Genomic DNA, 21,724 nt, shown 5'->3' with positions numbered 1-21,724 from the left:
TCCTTGAGGAAATATTTAAAAAAATTTCCTCATTGCTAATATCTATTTTCTTTTTTTAAAGCTTTATACTGCTTGCATCCTGTAAAGAACAATTATTGAAGAGAGAAATGGGGTAAACCAAACAGAGAGAGAGAGCAAATGAAGTTTGTAATTTGTGTTTTAAAGAATTTCAATTTTTCTTTTCTTTGATAAATAAGTCATTTCCTTCCATACGATTCCAAATATTGCATAATATTGATTGGATAATCGGAAAAATATTGTGTTTGTCCCTTGGTTGGAGGTGTGCATTTACGCGGTTGGTACGCCATTTTTCCTTTAACCCCCCTGAAACTCTTAACCCTGTGTATAAAATTTCTTCTAGTTTTTCATCTTAATTGATACACGTATAAGTATTTGCTACCATGTACCAAATGGTACAGAGTTTATGTAATAAATTCCTCAAAAAGAAATTTTGCATCAGTGTTCATTTTCTGCTCAAACAGCCGTCCTTTAGTGGCATAGCGAAAATTTCATTTCGGAAGGGGTAATTATACGTAAAGTTTTATAAAAGAACACCTATCCCAATAACAGATATCCCCGAATCCAATTTTGCTTAAAATCCTCTAAGAAACTAATAGTTCTGGTTTTTAAAACGTTCTTACCCGAAACCCTTTTTAACCATAGGATTAAGACCATGCTTTTGTTTTGAAATTGTTTTTTTTATCGGGAATAACATTGTTAGTGTGATAAAAAGCGAGTAATATTTTTTTGTGAAATGATTGCGGGTTTTTAAGCGGTATAAGGGAAAAAATGAATGTATATATATATTTTTTACATTATATAAGGGAAATCAAAAATATGTTCATAATTGCATGTACTCAAATTCAATTTTTCTTGTATCATACGAGCTGGAAAATTATGTGTAAAAAATGGCCATGTTTGGTTTGTTTTATCTATTTCAAACAAATCTAAAGAAGTTCTGCCCTTATATAGAAGTTTGGTAAGATCTCATTTGGAGTATGCTGTTCAATTTTGGTCTCCTTATCTTAAGAAAGACATTAATGTATTGTAAAGGGTTCAAAGGCGGGCTACAAGGCTAATAAATGTACTTTCTCATTTAGACTACGATTCCAGGCTTATAATGCTAAAAATGTACAGTCTTGAGCAAAGAAGAGACCGAGGGGACATGATTCAGTTGTTTAAATTTTAAAATGAAAGATGTTACGGGGCTGAAGTTTAGCACTGAAAACAGGACAAGGGGTCATTGTTTTAAGCTATTTAAATCTCAGGCTACCATAAATATTAGGAAAAATTATTATTTTAGCAGGGTAGTGGAACCTTGGAACAGCTTACCGGAAGAGGTGGTAATGAGCAAGGGAGTAGACAGTTTTAAGAGGGCCATTGATCTTCACTGGGGATTGTAAATTGAGTAGGACCAGTCTAGATGGGCCCAGAGCCTGTTGCTGGTTGTCACATTTGTATTTGTATATTGCTAATTTTCAACCTCTGCACCGCATATAAGCATAATAAGCAAAGTTTAAGGTATATTTGTATTTTCACTTTGGAATTTCATACCCTTTTTGGGGAGGATCCAGACCCTCTGAACCATCCCTTTGGCTACACCACTGTCCCTTAAAAATGTTCTTCATGTGAATGATTTTGATAATACGAAAAACTTGAAAAGTTCTGCATGTGCATTGTTTGTAATAGCAAGAAAGGAATTAATAAGACATGCACATAACTTAAGTATATGCCTTTATTTTTGGTTGTGCGACTTCCAAAACAAATTTATCAACCATAAATATTGTACATTGTAATTAAATCGTAAAGTTTAGAAATCAGTCAGAGTAAAACGTCAAGTTTTCTAATATCGGAGAAGCTACATGAACAATTTAATAGGGATTACAACACTCTTAATTGAAAGAAATATGTCTATAGTTGATGCAAACCTAACCTGGTAGTGTCATAATGCTGTGATTAAAATCTGCGTTACCTTGACGATGCTGCTCGGTTAGATTTGACCTAACTATAAATGTATCCTTTTCTGTTTAAAATGTTGTAATCTTGTTTGAAAATGTTAAACATGATACTGCAAAAAAAAAAAAAAAAAAAAAAAAAAAAAAAGCATTTTATCAAGTTACCGCCCTAAGCCAGGGCTAAGGCAGAAATACATAAAATACATCGCCAGCTCAGTCATTCCATCCGAGAACTGCAGTTTCGTGCTTTTTAGCACTCATCAGCTCGAAATAGGAAGTAACTGAGCTGGGAGCAGAAAACTTCTTGAAAGAGCCAAGAAAGCTAAACAGACTGGTAGCTAATGTAGAATTAGCACACCAGACGAGTGACTGCAACAACGGTGCGGTTCAACTGAGCCTCCAGCTCAGTTACTTCCTATTCCGGGCTGATGAGTGCTAAAAGCATGAAACTGCAGTCCTCGGGTGAAATAACCGAGCTGGCGGTGTGTTTTATGTAAAAATGCTTTTTCGAAATTTTAGAGCTTGGCATTTGACAACGATGTTAGAAATAAATGGATCTATTACAGGTGATTTTAATCAGTTTGTTTTATCACACAAATGATCAACAGAATGGGCATTAAAATTGATATAGTTTTACACACACAGTTTAGCAACATGGAAATATATTTGTGCATGAAAAACAATGATTTCGAAGGAAGTCCAGTTTCTTGAAATTCAGGTGTTTCCTGTCGAAAATTCTAGTATTTATATCACTTCGACTTTGAGTTCCCATTTTTCATTAAATGCTAAATGTACTAGAGAAAGCAGTTGACAAGTTATAAACCAGCTCACATACATTTATTGATTTTCAAAGTTATCTGCGAGTAGCATACAGTCAAACTCTGATAACTGGAATTCCGATGAAAGATGGATTAAACAATTGCTTTTGTTTATAACGTATTGCCATAGTTACAGGCATTGTGCCAAAAAAAAAAAAAAAAAAAAATCCTCTTTTTCTCCAAACATAAAAGAACTCGTCCAAGTTCAGACATCCTGTTATTAGAGCCATTTTATACCATTTTTTCAGCAATAATTTTAAATCTTAGTGAGTAATGTGAATTCAATTCAGAATAAATGTAGTTACCAATATTGAAAGATTTTTTTTCCCTTTGTGGGCCAAGTTATTCTGCCGAGGCTTCTTGCAAAGATTCATGGATGGCAATTATGGCAGACAGCTGCTCAGTTTGCTGTACGAAAAATTCAAGAATTAAGATGAGATTTTTCCTTTTCTTTCAGCTATTGTATCGTTCACACAGTATCAATTTGCAAAAAATTCTCCCCTTTGATGTTTACTAAAAGTTCATTTTATTTCACTAGAATACAGGGCAACTGAGAGCCAAGGCAGGCTCTTGTCAGTTTGGTTACCCAGCTCAACTCTCCCCACAAAATTTGCGCTACTCCAATTCTGAGCAGGGCCGCCGAGAAGGTGGGCCCCTCCGTTTTGTCTCCGAACGGCCCTTCACTCTTAAAACTTGCCAAATTTATATTACTCCGATTCCATGCAGGGACCCCTCAAGGGACGGGCCCCTAGCTTCCGACCGAGCTGCCATGGCCTCTCGTCGGCCCTGGCCGGACCCCTAATTTCCGACTAGGTTGAGATGGCCTCTCGTTGGTCCTGCCAGAATATCTTGCTTTCAAAGATAAAAGTAGAAAGCAGCGTTTTAATTGTGAGAGGTTCTATAGAGATACAAGGATAGTTTACGGAAGAACTGAATCCTTTGTTTGCGAACAAAATTTTGATGAATGGATACAAAATACAAAATGCACAAATATCGGTGGGGATTATCAATAGTAACTGCGTTCGATGTTTTTTTTTAATATGTCATTTTGAAAAATAGCTTGTGAGTTACACATTCTTTTCTATGCAGCTGTAATAATATAATTTGATACAAACGACTATTTTTTTTTTTTGTTGCGGAAGAGTTACAAATCACAATGTTCTCTCAGCAAAATCAGGAATAGAAATCTTTGTTTTCTGCCATCTCGTGGCTTTTACATTAAGCTTGTGTAACTGCTTAATTTTTTGTGAAACCGCTGTGAAATTATTGTTTCTTTTCATGGAGAAATATCAGCATTGTCGACAAGAAACTCTCTTGACATGGAAGCTGCTACTTGTGATTTTGTCTTCTCTGGCAGTTTGGTGGCCGTAATGGAATCAAACGATGATTCTCTCTCTACAGATCCCCAGCTGGTTGGCCCTGGCGATCCTACTTTCAACAAGGTAGACTTCGAAGAGGTCGCATCTAGCTTGCTGTGACCCACGCCATAGAAAAAGTACATGGAAAGGCCTAAAGACATCAAAACATTAATTGAAGAATTTGTGGATAAAGTTACTCAGTATAAATTTCTCAGGATAAACTTTAAACCTTAATAATATAACTTCTTCCCGGGCTTGTAGGGTGTAGTCCATCCAAGATACCACTTAAGTCTTCTTCCGAGACCAAACGAATTCAAAGAGAAAATCTACCATAAGGTATGCGCCGATTTCTCCTTCAAATTCATTTGATCTGAAAAGAAGTCTGTTAAGAGAAACGTTGCTGCCTGCCTTTTCTAGTGTTCAGAGAAGTCTGACTGCGACAGGAAGGTCCGGGTTCGAATCCTGGCTCGGGCATGGACGTACTTTCTTTCTCCTGTCCTTGTCCTTTCTTTGTGTGAATGTGTTGTTATGCTGTGCATGGTTGCCTACTCTATAAACGGACTTCACACCAAATTACGGTATAATTGGAGAAGTGGAGCAACGCACCCTAATTGCCAACCTGACTGGCACACGACAACAACAAGAGAAACGTCAGACAGGCATCTTCCTGGATGGAATATGGACTACGAGCCCAGAAAGGGGCTGTATTATTGACGTCTACGATGAATGTCACAATTTTAAAGCCCTTGCATTCGGTGCCAGAGGACCTGCACTGTGAAAAAATTTTGTAAAGTTATCATTGATTGTTAATGAGCGGAGCGTTACACAAATTCTGGAGTAAGTCGTGCCGATTTTAAGAAAACTAATTCTTGGAGGAAACTTTCACGATGCTAAGTTCCACCTAGCGACAAAACCTTAGAGCAGGAATTAAAATGGAGGAAGTATTGGCTTGGCAGAAGCTGACTCAAGCTACGTAACTCAACAACGATGGTTGGCAGGTTTTGCATGAAACAAGAGAAAGATTCCCGATTTCTTCCAATCCTTTGCTTTAAAATCTATCACGTGACTTGGGATCTTGGTTTCATAAATGAAAGTCTTCACTCCCTCCATTTTATTTATTCTCAATGGACAAAACTACATTAAAAACTGAGGTGGTACAATTCAAAGTGCATGTGCAAAGATTGGAATCTACGCAGCAGAGCTCGTAAACTCTTGAAAACAAAACCGACAATGGCCTCTGTGGCTGAGCGGTGAAAAGCTCTTGCCTTGCAAACTGTTCGTACGCAGTAAGATCGAGATTGTGTAGGTTCAATTCTACCAAGGCCACCCTGAGCTTTATTTCCACATTTCATGCTGTAAAAATGTCTTGTTTGCAATTGAAATAAGTGTCGGGTTGGTGTAAAGTTAATTGGTGTACATAGACTGTGAAAAAGCATTGAATAAGCAAATGATTAAAAACAATGTGAAAGGAAAATTTCAAAAAAAAAAAAAAAAAAAGAAATTTTTAAAAATCAATTTGCCTCTTTTTAATACTGTTATAGCAAAATATGAATTAACATGGTATAACTTGTTAGATTATACCATATGTAAGAAATCATGGGCATATGGGCAGAGCCCGATCATTCTGATATTGGACATGGGGCACATTTCTATTTCAGGCCCCCCCTAGAACCCGACTAAGATTTTTGAAGACACTGGACATGTAATTCATTTTGTGCCCCCTCCCCCTATTCCCGCTTATTCTGAAGCTATAAAATATTTCGATACTTGCGTATTGACACAACCATGCTGAATTTGGTGATGCCTCATATCACAACATTTAAAAAGTAGAAGAGATATAGTATACGAAATTCAATAAGATGTGGTTAAACTTTGCCCGTTCCAGTTCCGTAAATATCAAAATTATCTATGATATAGCTTTTAGTAGTAAATACAGACTAAACTTAGAGTGGTTTTGAGATTTGTAAATAGATCAAATTTTGAAAAGGAATTTTTATTTTTTAGGAATTTTTTTTCCTTCTCTTGGCATTTGCAAAACTATCAATGATATCATTATACTCTAAATTTTAAGTGAAATCATTATTTATTTTTAAGTAGCATGATAAATTGAGGGGATTTTGGGCCCCCCTGAATCTAAGAGAAGGGGCCTGTGCCCCGCACGCCCCTGCGGTAATTAGGTTTTGCATATGGGGGGTAGTTTCAAGCATTGTATAACCTAATTTATTTTGTACTTTCAATTTAGAACTTATAAAAAGAAGTTACCTGATCATTTAAAAGTTTTGGGGTATTTAAATCATCGAATAGATAACTTGAAGTATAGGTCAACTTACACTCAAAAATGAGTAACCTTCGATACATGTCTTATGCAAGCTTATTTTTGCTCATGTGTAACCTTTCAAACAATTTCTTTGTAAGCTTACAGAGAATTCTGGTGTATCCTTACGCATAAATTAGTGAAACGGTACAACATAGCAACATTACTATGGTGTAACTTTCCCAAAGTGATGAGTTACCGGTCAGACAGTACCATTTACATCAGTTAAATTCAGACTATTGGAGACAGCAATGCTGCCATCATTTTGAGGAGTAAGGTCACTCCGACGCACCTTTTTTTTTTTTTTTTTTACAGAACGGCGTCTTCCAGATTATTATTTGTTGTAAATAATATAATACATAATGTACATGCACATTGTGATAACGCATTCCAATTGAAAATCGCCTTTCAATCAACAAAAGCTTAAAAAGGAGAATGCTGTTGTGATAATTACATGGTAAAAACTATTGAATAATAATATATTTAATTTGAAAACATATTGCCCAGAAGTTACTTAATCTGTATTATGAACTAAATAAAAACGCTTGATTTTTTTCCCCATTCTAATAGACGATATTAACTAGTTCAATTAATTTTATTACAGAATAAATTTTTAAAGCAAACAAACTACTTGATCTAAGAACTGATAGGAAAATCATAAAATATTGAAAATAATTTTGAAAATTGTAAATGTTTGGACAACTTGGTTATAAGCAGTCTCAATTTGGGGCTCATTCAAAGAGGAGGCCCTGGCTCAGCTTTAATGATTCACCTCTGTAAAATCAGACCCTGAGAGTTACGATAATAGCAATAGGCTACTGTTTGACCATGGATTATATGTAATTTGGCAATCTGCCAAGTAAAGATTATTCCATGTGAATGAATCTAGCAGGGGAGAAGGGAAAATAACGATGGGATTAGGATGCTCGAGTTTTATAATGTCACTAGTGCCCTATTCATTTATAGCATTCTCAAAAATAAAATAAGGGGAAACAAAAATAGTTACCTACAACAAAAAGAAAATAAAATGTTTTCATTTCGGTCAAGAACGTAAAAGCAAAATAGTAAGCTCAAAACTGAGTTGTGAATCAGTAAATGAATTAATTTTTGCCGTGAGAATATAGATCGAATATACTTTAGATTTACAAAAATGTTGCTGTGAGCAAATTTTCATTTTTACGAAACTAAGGCTAAATAATAGAGAGGCAAAATTGCACATCTGAAACAAACCAACTAACATCCCTATAAACTAATAGATACGTCCATTTCCACCTATAAACTGGATATTAACCTTTCCATGTAATCGATGGTCAGATAATAGGGTCTATCCCTGCTTGAAACCAGGTTGAAACCATTAGACCTGAAATCGACCCATGGCACGTACTGTATGGCAGTCCTAAGGCTTCATGGTAAAAGTAGGGGAGTTAATGGAGATAAAGTTGAGACTATTGATTAAAAAAAATGCACTGTGTAAAATTAACGGATTAAAAAGATGGTATTGCTTGAAAATCAATGTACTTACCGATGGCTACCCAGACGAGTAACCTTAACCATGTTGCAGCTTTCAGGTTCACAATGAGCACTGCATTTACGACGATGCTGAGAGCGGGCAAAAATGGCACCAGTGGGACCTGCGAGATACAAGGAAAACTTTAGACATGTTTTTTAAGGACGAAGTAGCTAAAATGTAGTGAAATGCTCTTGATGCAATAAGCTCGTTTTTAAATTGCGAACTAGAATTTTTATTTGATTCGTAATTTCGAAGCTTTTCTTTGCCAATTTTGTTAACTTATGTTTCTTTTTCGTAAGAAAATTCTTTGGCTTTTACGAGATTAACAATCTAATGCAGAAATATATTATATTTCCAAACAAATGAAAATTCGTCCTAAAATAAAAGCAGTAATGATAGTTATAACTTGCAAACATGAAAAAAGAATATCGTCCATGAATTTTTTAAAAATATTTGTTTGTTTTGTGTATTGGCTCTTCGCCATTTGCTGACCTATTGCATTGCCATGGGGCTGCCATCCATTTTTACTTCCTTTTACAAAAAAGGAAGTATTGTATTCTCGAAAAAATTTTCACCCAAAAATCGACCTTAACTTCCATTTTGCTCACCTCCGAATGAATGTTGAGTTTTTTTCCGACCCGACCACACGTGCATATATACCTAAGAACGTACAGACGCCAGAAATATCCATCTTGGCGATTCCCGAGTGAATTACAAAGAGTTTTCTCGTGACGTCTGTATGTATGTATGTATGTATATGCGTATGTGCGTATGTGTGTCGCATAACTCAAGAACGGTATGTCCTAGAAAGCTGAAATTAGGTACGTAGACTCCTAGTGGGGTCTAGTTGTGCACCTTCTCTTTTGGTTGCATTCGGATGTTTCAAAAGGGTACTTTTACACCTTTTTTTGGGGGGGGAATCATTGTTAATTTTGATGCAAACTCAAGTGGTGTTATAATTTGGCGGACACTTGGCGATATATCGCCAGGCTTTTGGTCGTCCTTTTGTCGCCAACTTGGTGACAAATTTGTTTTTTTAAAAAAAATCCGATTTTAATTTAGCCGTTGTTGGTGATATTTAGAGAGTTTCCTATTGAATCACCTTACAATTGCCAATAGTGGGGAAATAACATTTAATTGGTGTAAAAGGAAGTCATGTGATGCACACATCAGCACGTTTTTTTATAAGGCATCAATGTCGTTGGACGGCATTACCCCTTGAGTATGCTGACTGCCTTTTCCATTCGAAAGAGTAAGTGACTACTTTTGTTCGTAGGATGCAAATTGTACTTGGACTATAATTTAGCCAGGAAAATCCAAGTGAAAGAGATACTCAAAGGCACTAGCGCAGCCAGAAATATCTTCTGGAGTGTTTTTTTTTTAGCAAAAATACATTCCGGAGGGTTTTTTTTTTTTAAATCAAAAACAACTATTGAAGAGTTTTTTAAATAAAAAATTCCTTATGAAGGGGGTTTCTGAGCAAAAATACCTACTGGAGGGGTTTTATTTTGACAAAAAATACCTTCTGGAGGGTTTTTTTAAAATCAAAAATACTTTCTGAAAGGGCTTTTTTGATCAAAACAGCCCTTTCATATGCATAAACCACTGTATTAGAATTTGCATTTATGTTGAAACTAATGCCTCTGGGGGGGGGGGGTGTTAAATACAGGGAAAAGGTGCCTTAATTAAAATAGTGCTTCTAATAAATAGGATTTATTAATACATTGATGTGAATTATGACTTAAGCACAGATAATGGAGTTTGTTTCCTTCACACAAAAGTACTACTTTTTGTCACTGAAATTGATAGGATAAGCAAAAAATAATAATAACATGGAGCAGGAATTAACTTTTATTTTCCCAACGCTTAGTTTTTATACCACATTTTTTAAAATGTCTGATTTTGAAAACAAGGCGTGGTCTTTATGACTTCTTAAATGATGCACTTTGCCGCATCTGTCTACTGCGTTTCCACTTTATGATAATCAAGAAGCGAACTAACAATCGCGCTCTACGCTTGCTATCATTCATTTCGTTGCCAGTACAGGTGAGTAAAGATGCGAATTAAGTACTGCGCTCTGTGCTAATGGCATCAGTGAATGGCATTTCATTATTTGTGATGTCATCGGCAGAAGCGTAAACAATGAAAGCGCACCGATTAAGGTTTTTTTTTCTTTTAATATTAAACTTAGTCAAATTATTTTAAAAAATGGTCAGATTATATGTTTTAAGCATGCTCTTTCAGAAAAAAATACTTTTAAAATTTCGGAAACGACCCCATTCGTTGTTCATAATTATCGTGCGATAATTATCCCCTGTTTAAAATGATTAACTTTTGAAGAGCGAAATAACACTGAAATGCGTTTTCCTGCCCTATGGGAATTTATGCAGGAAAGAGAGTTTTACAGAGATTCTCTCGAGGAAATCGCTGCGCCTGAAAAAATAAATCCCGCTGTGTCATAAATCCCGCTTTCGACTTTTTTGTTGATTTATAAACAACTTTAGATTTCGGTTCAGCCCCAAAAATCGGCTACTGGAAAAAATTCCGTGACCAAAAATCTAGTCTTTTATGAAGAAAACTGCCCCTTTGAACTCTCTATTTGAAACTTAGATGTGTGAATTATTGTGTGATAGTAATGTAAAAATAAGTGTTAAAAATAACATTAACTAAACTAAAATTAAAATTTGACAAGTTTCACATTATAAAACTTCAATGTGTGTGACAATGTTTTTTCATCTTCCTGAGCAACCTTTACAGTTGCAGATTGTGGGTTTTCCAAGAGCAACGACTAAATCTCACCAAAGGTTAAAAATGGTGCTCTATGGAAATTTCAAGCGATATCGCCAAGTTAACACATTTGAAAACTAATTTTTGGCACCAAACTTGTTGAAGTATCACCAAATTGCCAATAAATAAATTATTACTTATCCTGTTAATTTTAGAACATTTTCAGCCATTTTGGACTATTTAAGCAGCGTTAATTTCGGACTTAAATAAACACACAGTTTAAAGCATGTATTTGTAGATTTGTGAGCCGCTTCTTTTGTTTAGTGTTTTTACGTGAATCTGTATATATGAGTTGTTCTTGGGAGAATTTACGGTTTGTGGAGAACGATATAGAAAGTTTTCAATATTTTTTTTTTTTTTTTTGCCAAAGTCCACCTTTTTTAAATTTATCGAGATTCGCAAGCCAACATCCAGACAGAGGTCGCACAAAATGTATTTCAGAATCACACGCAAATTTTTGTATTAGAACTGATTGACGCATGTAGGGGAATGTGAGGCAAAGTGAAATGGCGAAATGTTTACGAAATGTTTTAGCGCCACCTATCTAAAAATATTTCAACTATGTAGTAACACATGTAATCTATTCTACTTAGACTAGGACTTAGTCTATTCCAGTCAAGAAAAAAATACTGAAAATCAAAGAATGTGATAATACAAGCAATTTTCAAAAATTGATACTCATACTGTAATATTTTGTTGAAAGCAATTTTTTTTTTTTATTATCTTTATACATAAAGGTCTACTTCTGTCCGGATGTCCGGGGTAAACTTCAAAACTATTGGACGGATTTTAACCATTTTCCCACCATTGATAGCTACATTATCAGGGAACAACTTAGGTTATAATTTATTGCTAAAAAACTTAGTTTAAAAACGTCGTGATCGAAAACAGTAAATGTCATTTAATTTCCACATCAAATGATTAAAGATTAAACCCATTGTTTCGAAAATTCATTGCTTTACAACAGCAATATTAAAAGTAATCGTAATGTAAATTTTGAATCAAGGCCACTCTTGAGCAAACACGAGATTAAAGTCATTTAAACATTTGGAAACTCTACTTTTCGCACCCTTAGGGAAACATAGTAGAGAGCTTTTTTTTTTCTTTCTGTGTATGTGTACTCTTTAATTAAATAAAGCGCACGGTTTTTTTAGTGATCTTTGTTTTTGTTAGTTCATATTTTGGAAATTCTTCAAATTTTATATGCTTAAATTCGTGCTTTCGTTTCTAAATGAGTATTCGTTGGTTCTTTAAAATTATTGCTATTTTACTTTTATGGGTAAGGAAGAAGATCGATTTTTTATCACTTCAAAGCGGTGTGTTTTGAGTTCTTTCAGTTAAAACAGAAAACGAAAGAAAGTAGTGATTGCTTCTCACAATTATTACTGACCCAGGCAACGCCGGGTATTTTTGCTAGTTAAATGATAAAGTTCTTACTATTAACATTTGAAATATTAATTGATACCTACTAATACTCAGTGCAGTATTAACTTGTTTAATATTAAGCTTATTTGTCTTTTAAATGATTTGTACATAGTAAATCAAGTGCATGAGGATGAAGCAAAGTGAAATATACTTCATTTCATTTACTTATTCAGTCTTTTATCAAATCCCTTACGTATTCATTTATTAATTAGTTCACTTACATTCCTTAATTTAATAACTCTCGCTTCTTTTCACTTATTTTCTTATTCATTCACTATTTTATTCACTCATTTATCTTTTCTCATATTAACTTATTTATTTATTTATTTATGTACTAGTTTATTGTTTCATTTACTTTTCATTTATTTATTTATTCTTTTATTTACTCATTTATTTGATCAAGAATATTATTAATGATCGAATAGAAAATAAATCATTACAAAAATATTTCATTTCTCACTTTGCCTCATGAAAAAAAAAGTGAAGAATTCTCACATTTTTTTGAAGGCACAAACTTACTGTCAAAAACAAAAAATAATGTTTCAATGCAAGTTTTATTATAAAATACTTTATTTCTTTTTTATGTGACGTACTTTTCAGCACAAATTTCCATTTTGTTCGTTTTGAAGAAAGCAAGTGAAATTAACTATTTCATTTTCCCCTTCAAACACATTCCTTCATCTAGAGGCATTGATTTTGAATGGGAACTTGGAGAATTTTGTTACCACGACAGAATTTAACATGCATCAGTCACCATTGACACACACGGAGTATATTCGACCGCAGAGCCCGATCATCATGACATTGGACATGGGGCACATTTATATTTCAGGGCCCCCCTAAGATTTTTGAAGACACTGGGCACGAAATTCATTTTGTGCCACCCCCCCCCCCCCCATTCCAGCTTTTTTTATATGTTGAAGTCATAAAATATTTCGATACTTGCGTTTTTACACAAACATACTAAATTTGGTGGTACCTCATATCACAATGTAATATATACATTTAAAAAGTGGAAAAGATATAGTAGTATACGATAAATATATAAATGTGGTTAAACTTTGCCCGTTGCAGTAAACCGTAAATATCAAAATGATGTATGATATAACTTTTAATAGTAAATACGGAATAATTTTGGAGTGATTTTCTAATTTACAAAGAGATCATATTTTTAAGGGGAATTTTTTTATCAACAAATAGATTTTTCCCTTTGCAAAACTATCAATGATATCATTGTACTCTAGATTCTGAGTGAAATCATTATTTATTTTTAATTAACATGATAAATTAAGGGGATTTTGGGCCCCCCTGAAATCTAAGAGGAGGGGCCTGTGCCCCATATGCCCCTGCGGTAATCAGCCTCGGTTCGACCGGCAGGCATCGACCCCATGATTTTCCAGTTACGAATCAAAAGTGTTACGGCAACTAAGATTGAATACAGACATACAAATATTGAGATTTGCTTGAGAGTTGATGTAAAAAACCATAGACTAATAATAAGAGTAGACCGAGCTTTCTCAGACTTGCTGATGAAAAAAATTGGTTCATGGATACATCATGTGACTGGTGGGAGGCTTGGCGAAAACTTTTTTCAGTAACTTTTATTTCATTTGGAACTGCTACGTCAACGTTGGTGTGAACTGAATGGCGTAAACGTTTTGCCTTAACGCAAAAATGTACTAATCGGTATCTTAAATTGAAATTGTAGTTAAAAATCTTAACGTTTGCCGATTCTGTTAGGGCGCTTGCATTTTTAATTGCTTAGAGAGTTATTGAAATTGACTGAAGGAAATGCACAGTACTATCTAAACGAAAAACTCACTATATAATAAAATATTTACAACTTAGAATAACAAATTTACAAATCGGACTCCATAAAAGCTCATTCTTCCGTGTTCCATCAATTCTATTTATTTTATTTATTGCCGACGTTGATCGTCTGCTACGATCAACGTCCGCTGTTGCTAGGATATCCACCAGTCACATGGTTTGGTTTATGAGCAGCAAAAGGGTTGCCATAGCTCGGTCTACTCTTATTATTTATTAGTCTACTAGCTGTACCCGACGCGTGTTGCTACGCCAACAAAAAAATACATCATTATACTGATTTTCATGACAATCGGTTGAACGGGGCAGAAGTTGCTACTCTGCAGTGCCACCTGGTGGCGAGTGGCTTCAATGAGCATATTATGTACCTTCTCCGTGGAAAAATACACATATATAGCAATTTTCATAATAATCGGTCTAGGTATCAAGTGAAGCCGTGACTATAGTCAAATTTTGTACTGACGCAGTTTGCAAGATCAATCAATCGCTAAAAATATCAAATAGAAAAAGTTTTAAATCCCCCCGTTGCATGAAAAGCCATAAAACAATAAAGAAAGAATTTATTTGTTCAAATTCAAGAAAAATGGCAACAGCTAACTTCTTATCAATGAGATCTTTCACGCGAATCAATTTCTGCAGCCGATAATTTTATTCGTATTTATCCAATGGATTGTGACTTAAATTGGAATAAAAAAGGAACTATCGATCGGATTTTTTTCGATAAACATTCCCAGTACCAAAAGTAGCAAACGGTGAAAGTTTCAGCCAAATCTGCCGGGTAGTTTTTGAGTTCATGGATGACATACAGACAAACATTCATTTTTATATATATATAGATGATACAAACCTTATAGCGCAGGGGCGCCGTGGATTGCTGATGTATCACAATCAGAAGTAAGCTCATGACGTCACACGTCAAAAATATCAGCAGTATCACGATGGCCCACCAAGAACCTTCCTCCAGGCTGGAGTAACAGCCCTTGACGAACCCACACACCAGAAAGGTGAAGACTCCGAAGAGGAGGACACACAGTGTGACCAGCCGACCGGGAGGGGCGTTCAGGTAGGGCTTCAGCATATGGAATGTTTCATATAGTTGGCCGGCCGCGTCTTCGACTGGGGACTTGTCTATGCTGCCCTCGCCGATGGAAGACAGTTCCTGGCTGCCTAGGGCATTGACAGAAGAAGGTGGTCTGTACCTGTAGGGAGTTTAGACAGTGGATTTGGCATAATGAGTTTCATTGAATGGTAATGCTAAGCAAGTCATGTTTGTATGATCAGAAATGAAAGTAACCCATTTTATTAAGATAAATTAAGCATATAAGAAAGCATTTAAATAACATAATTAAATGCCTTCCATTTAATTATGCATCTAATTAACATAATTTAAATGTCTTCCAAAAAGTAGAGTAGAAATATTCTGTTATGTGTTGCGTAAACGATAACATGTCTAAATTTATAATTATTTATGAAATGAATTTCTCTACGCAAAAATTGTAAAGCTATTACATATTCATTAGAACTACAGTCGAACTTAATTATAACGAGCCCGAAGGGACCACGACATTTGCTCGTTACAAATGAGTGCTTGTAAAAAACGAGTTCATGAAAAAATGCATAGGTATTTTCGTATTTCTGTACAGTACCAAAGAAGTTGGGTTATTCGTTTTGAACAGTCTTATTGTCTCTTTTTTGTTGGTTTCAAGGAACGTGTAGTGCAGCTCGAAAAACATCGTCATTTGCGTACGTGGCTTCAAAGTAGCTAGAAGTTTTTCTGCACTTTAGAAAGCATTGGGTATGCCGAGGGCTGTTGGATTGTTCTCAGAATTTTTAACTTTTGGCTGAATTCAAAACAATTATGGAATTTTCCCAAAAATTGGATAATCTTTTCTGACGTGGAAATCTGCAAACATTTTATAAAATGCAAAAATTCCAGTCGCTTTAGGCGGGGTTTGCTAGTTAAAAGTGCGCTATGTTCTCACATACTTAACATTGTACCGACCAAATCTGTTTGATTTCCTCACTAAATCCGAGTTCTCGTTAAATCAGGGTTCGCTGTGAGCGAGTTCGACTGTAATAGAGTTACTGACCGGTGAACTACACGAATAGTGTCACAATGGAAAAAAAATTATAAGAAATAGGTTACAATCGATGGAGCATATTGAGACATTTTTGACCCAAAAATTATTGTCCTTCGTGCCCCCGTTTTCGAGACATAAGGCTGTAAAGTGTGCCGAAATTTTCAGAATAGCTCCAAATTTCAAGACTTGGAGAGAATTTGGGCGTACCTTGCGATTTCACCGTCTGCATGTGGCAGGACATCCAACTGCAAAGCGTGTGACAGTTGTCTTCCATTTCTCACCGAAACTCGCCAAATTTGGCGATTTTAAAAGTGAGGTCTTAAAGTCTGCCGAAATTTTTTTAAAAGTTTTGGCAGACTTTAAGACCTCATATTTAGGTAACGGGGTCCCTAGGGAAAATAATTTATGAGGTCAGAAATATATGTTACTATGCCCTTTCGATTGCTACTTACTTAGATTTTTTTCATTATTACACTATCGTATGGTTTCCTGGTAAGGATTAGCATTCAGAGTACAATTACTAGTGATGGGAATATTGAGTTCTCATAATCGAATCACTCAATTATTCAAGATCATTCAAGAGATTACCACGATTTCTCAATTATCGTATCTTGAGTGCTCGATTATTGTATCTCGAGTTCTCGATTATCACTCTTCGAGTTCTCGAGTGATGAACTGTTCGAGTTCTCTATTATCACTTTTCGAGTTCACGAGTGATGAACTGTTCGAGTTCTCTATTATCACTTTCCAAATTCTCTAGCGATGGACTGCACGAGTTCAATTCAAACATCTCGAGATCTCGATTTGAAACATTTCGAGAACTCGATTCAAAGTAATCGAGAAGTCAATCAAGCGAGTTCTCGCTTGGAAAAATCTTGATTGTCAATCTCCAATTCTCGATTTCAAAAGATCTCGATTGCAATCGCTCGAGTTCTCGATTTCAAAAGATCTCGATTATCAATCGCTCGAGTACTCGATTATCAATCGCTCGAGTACTCGGTTTCAAAAGATCTCGATTATGAATCACTCGATTATCAGATGTAGTCGATTCCCGAAGTCTCGATTATGCCCATCACTAACAATTACTATAATGGTTCAATTAGAGAAACCCCATTTGCACAATTCACTGTTGTACGACGCTATATCGAATCTATGTCAGACCATGTCCCCACCAGATGGCACTGGCGCTTACCGGGCCTTGGCAATTTATTAGTTTTCTGTGTCAAACCTCATGCATCCACCAATCAATGTCAAAGTTTCAGTTTGCTTATTTTTGATTGGACGTCGCCCATTTTAACCGCAAGAGCGCCACAGGGAACCCCTGCATCCACCAATCAATGGCAACGAAATGGAAACAAGAGTTCTTAGCAGCGCCCTCTTTGTTGCCATGAGTTTCAGCGATTGTCAAGCTCTAAAAGAATTAAGTGAGCCATGGTCAAACAAAAAGTATTTCAGCTCTTTATTATTTCATTAGTTGCGAGATGTGCGTTATTAGTAACTTTTCGTTAGACAAAATCTCAGATGAATTTAATAAATGGCATATCTAGACATTGAGTAAAGGTAAAATCAGATGAAATTCTAGTAAGCTTTTCACCAATTTAAAACAGAAGTATTTGGTGGAAAAAATCTACTTGAGAGCAATCTACATGTCAGTGTTTACGACTATAAATCCATGCAAGTATCACTATGCTTCAATACAGAGTCCTGCTTTAAGGAACTTTTGAGTGCAAGAGGCAATAAAGCATAGAAAATGGCACTCCTGTGAACCAATTTCTGCCCATCACTAATATCAGCTATAAGTCTTGTCCCTGTTATGGGTCTGAGATGTCTTTTTTCACATCCTGACTTAGGGGCTCATTCAACTCTGATAGAATTCAATCGAATCGAATTCGATCAATCTACCAAGAGCGCAGCTAGAAATTTCTTTGCCCTACTCAGATGGAAATTTCTCACTACGCTCAGGAACGCCCCGAACTTAAATTTTTGGGAAGGGGGGGGGGGTGGAAATCCTCAATTTGCCGAATGATGATAATTTTGCCGAACGGATCTCCAAATTTCGTCAAATGATGATAGTTTTGCCGAATGGAACGCCAAATTTCTTCGAATGATGATAATTTTGCCAAACGGATCTCCAAAGTTCACCGAATGATGATAATTTTACAGAATGGAACTCCATACTTATCCGAATAGAACTCTAAATTTCTTCGAATGATGATAATTTTGCAGAATCATCAGACAAAATTTGCCGAATAATGAATGTTTTGGAAGGTCACAGTGACCTCCCATTGGGGTGTCCTGCCTACGCTACTGGTGGATGGAATTTGATCAAAAAAAAAAATTAAACTGGAGTCGATTGAGCCCCTTAGTCGTCCTTATTTCGTCCTACTGATAAATTTGCGATTCCACTCCTTTTTTTCAGCAAAATCTTGTACTTGATGCATTCAATAATCCTTTTTGCTTTTATAGTGATATTGCATAGTGTTTCGGTTTCAGTATTTTCAATGCTTTTCTCACTCAAATTAATGTAAGAAACTAAAAAAAGAAAATCTTAAGCATTAAGATATTGGAAGAACCACAGGTTAGAGCCGCCATATAAATAGGCCGTCGTATCAGCTTAAGTTTTTAGCCAGTTTGGATCGAATTTTTCATTGTTGCGGTGATAGGGTTACCACTTACCAGAGCAAAGTTTCGAGTTTTGCCAAAAATAATACTTTATTTAATAAACAATTCACGTGCCGGTAATAATTGCTTGCAGTGAAAAATCACCAAACGCAATAACTCGCCAAAAAAAAAAGACAATCGTCACTCAAACACGAGCTCCGATTCAAAATGACTAATCTTAAGTTGGTGCGCCGACTTATCTGTTTTGGGTCCTTACCACAGGTTAGAGCCGCTATATAGAGAGGCCGACGCATCAGCTTAAGTTCAGCCATTTTGGATCGAATTTTTCATTGTTGCACTGCTTGGGTTACCACAGCAAAGTTTCGGATTTCGCCAAATTTGCAGAAAATGATATTTTATTCTACAAACAACTCACGTGCCGCTAATAATTGCTCACAGTGAACAATCACCAAACGCGATAACTCGCAAGAAAAGACAACCCCTCAAACACGCGCTCCTATCCAAAAAGGGTTATCTTAAGCTGATGCATCGGCTCGTATATATAGGTGCCTACCACAGGTGACACACGTAACGTTTCAACGACGTTTTAAAACGGTTGCTACAACGTTGACAACAATTTTAATATGTTCATGAAACGAAGCGTGCCACCTCGGGCACTGAATATTAATCAAGAGTTTTACCTGAGGACGATGACAGACGCGCTGACTACAAGGTAAGCGAAGAGAGTGCCTATGGACATGACTTCCACCAAAGTGTTTATATCCAAAGTCAAAGTCATCAGGGCTGAAAGGGCAGAAAATATGTACATAGCTCCGAGGGGGATCTTGGTTTTGATGTTGACGTTGGAACAGAAAGCAAACAGCAGACCATCGTCAGCCATGACGTAGATCACACGAGTTAGTGCGAACAGGCTGCCTAAAGAGAATGTCGACAAATAATTATTTTATTAAATAACTAGAAAATATCATTAATGAAAAATACTTCAAATCTGAGCGATTTATCGTACATTAAGAGCCATTGTCTGTAAGAATCAGGCAGGTTGTGATTGTTGACATTTTTAATTTTTCTTATTTTCACATATGTTGTTCCTTATCATGAATGTAATGTTTGTTTAAAATATGAGATTTGTCTGCCTTACCGTTTTTGAAAAATTAAATTTTAAATTTAGGGGGCGTGGCACATTTTTGCGTGCTTTTCAAATTTGCAGATTTTAAAGTTCTTGTTGCTTTAAGCGCTCCTATAATGACATGGATTTTTTAATTCTATACTATTACAAGAGGACCCAACAGACGTTGTTCTGTTCAAACTTTGTAAATTGAAAAGTTCAAAAATTTCAATAAACTACCAAGTGTTTGATCCATTTTGTTGAAAAAAATAATTAAAAAGAGAATGTTTTAATCTGCTTTGGTGTCAGAATGCGTATATTTATTACAACTTGATTTACCTAATGCCCGCTGAGCAGTTGTTTTATTAACTATTTTTTCTCCCGTACTTGATGGTTTGTTCCTTCAGCCATACTCAAAGGATAAAAAGCATTCTCATATATTAAGTGTAAAAAACTAATTACCCATCTAGAACAAACGGGAAATCCCGCTGGAACATCCCCCAAATGAAAAAGAATAAATCAATCCAAAGGATATCGTTTAAAAAAATGATAGACGTAAAAACAATTCTCTGAATAAGCGAAAATCACTCATATTCCCCCCCCCCTCCTCCTGATGTAAAATAAACACATTCTTCAACTAAAATGATTAAAAACTCTTTAAAAACGAAAAGCAATTCTTTGCAATTTGAAATATTTCGCCAAATAAACAAAAAATACAATAAATTACATTAACAGTAGCTTTAAAATGTAAACAAATAATCACACAAATCTATTGTTTATAGCCAAAGTCGCCAAGCCACCACGTTACTGTAATCCAGCCGATCAGTGAGCGAAGCCAACTCCGACGGATTAGCAGTCCGATCTTTTGAACGAAAACTTTTTAAAATTTGCCTAATTTGTTATTTCCACCAAAGATAAAATCTTCCACTGCAATGATCTTTCGTGTACAGAACTACCCTGTTGTAATTTATCTGAACGAAAATAAAATTTGTTTCGTCTTTAAGTTCCATCTTCTTTTCCTTTAATAATATAGTACTGATTAGTTTGATAATCCTTAAAGTATTCTTGACCAAAACTCGGATGGATTTGAGTCGAGAAACATATGTTGCTAGGTACGGTACTTTCAGATCATTTAGTTAGGAAAACCTAAAGCACATTTCCGGTCACATGGTTCGACTATGACGACGGAACACACGTTTTACGTAAACCTTCCACAGTACTTGATTTTAAAATATATCACAGGATCTAAATCGTTGCTTTAAAGAAATGAAGGCTTCACTCTCTCTTCTACGTTTTATCTATTCTCAATTGACATATCACAGTAGAAAATTTCATTACAAAAAGCAGAGCTGACTTTCTAATTGTCCTTTGGCAAAGGGTTAAATATTTCTTTCAGTTCTCGCTCAACAATAGGTTAAAATAAATATTAATCATTTGGAAGATATAACCATCAAATGTTTAAATTAATTAATTAATTAACAAAAACGTTTCCGATTCGATGCATCGCGCTTCGAAACCATGCTTGCCACAAATTAGTTAAACACAAAAAATTTGATCAAAATCGGTCCAGTCGTTTAAAAGCCTTATGGTGACAAACGTCCGCACAGAAGATTTTTATATATTAAGATATGGTCTTCTTAGATACTATTACAGCTGCCAAACCGGTGTCACTACGAGGGCGACGGCCACAAACTCCGTTTAAAAATAACCGAAAATGAAATTTTTTACTCATTCAATGCCGCTTTTCTCAAAGAGCCTTCATGATGACACCAACGTTTTTACATAAATTCCTAGACACTTGCATACATCAAAAATATGTAATAAAATTGGTGTCACTATAAGGGCGCCAGAAGATATTGGAACTTTTATGTGATAAATTTCACAAAAATGCAAATGTTTAAAATTTAACTATTACTCTCGCC

The 21,724-nt window shown here is 35.5% G+C and overlaps 1 protein-coding gene across 1 annotated transcript; it reads right to left on the bottom strand.

The window, feature by feature from the left end:
* Positions 1 to 2,147: 2,147 nt before the first annotated feature.
* LOC129228240 (probable cationic amino acid transporter) lies at positions 2,148 to 19,572 on the bottom strand. The gene is made up of 4 exons (XM_054862908.1): positions 19,378 to 19,572; positions 14,842 to 15,193; positions 7,968 to 8,076; positions 2,148 to 4,282 (listed from the first exon to the last, which is right to left on the bottom strand). Exons 1-4 carry the CDS (start codon positions 19,503 to 19,505, stop codon positions 4,050 to 4,052), a joined length of 822 nt encoding a protein of 273 aa, XP_054718883.1. The 5' UTR covers positions 19,506 to 19,572; the 3' UTR covers positions 2,148 to 4,049.
* Positions 19,573 to 21,724: the final 2,152 nt, after the last annotated feature.

Source organism: Uloborus diversus, chromosome 8 (assembly GCF_026930045.1).
Source record: "Uloborus diversus isolate 005 chromosome 8, Udiv.v.3.1, whole genome shotgun sequence".
NCBI classification, from domain to species: Eukaryota; Metazoa; Arthropoda; class Arachnida; order Araneae; family Uloboridae; genus Uloborus; species Uloborus diversus.
The sequence above is the reverse complement of the archived record's forward strand: the minus strand, read 5'-3'. Positions and strand labels throughout refer to the sequence as shown.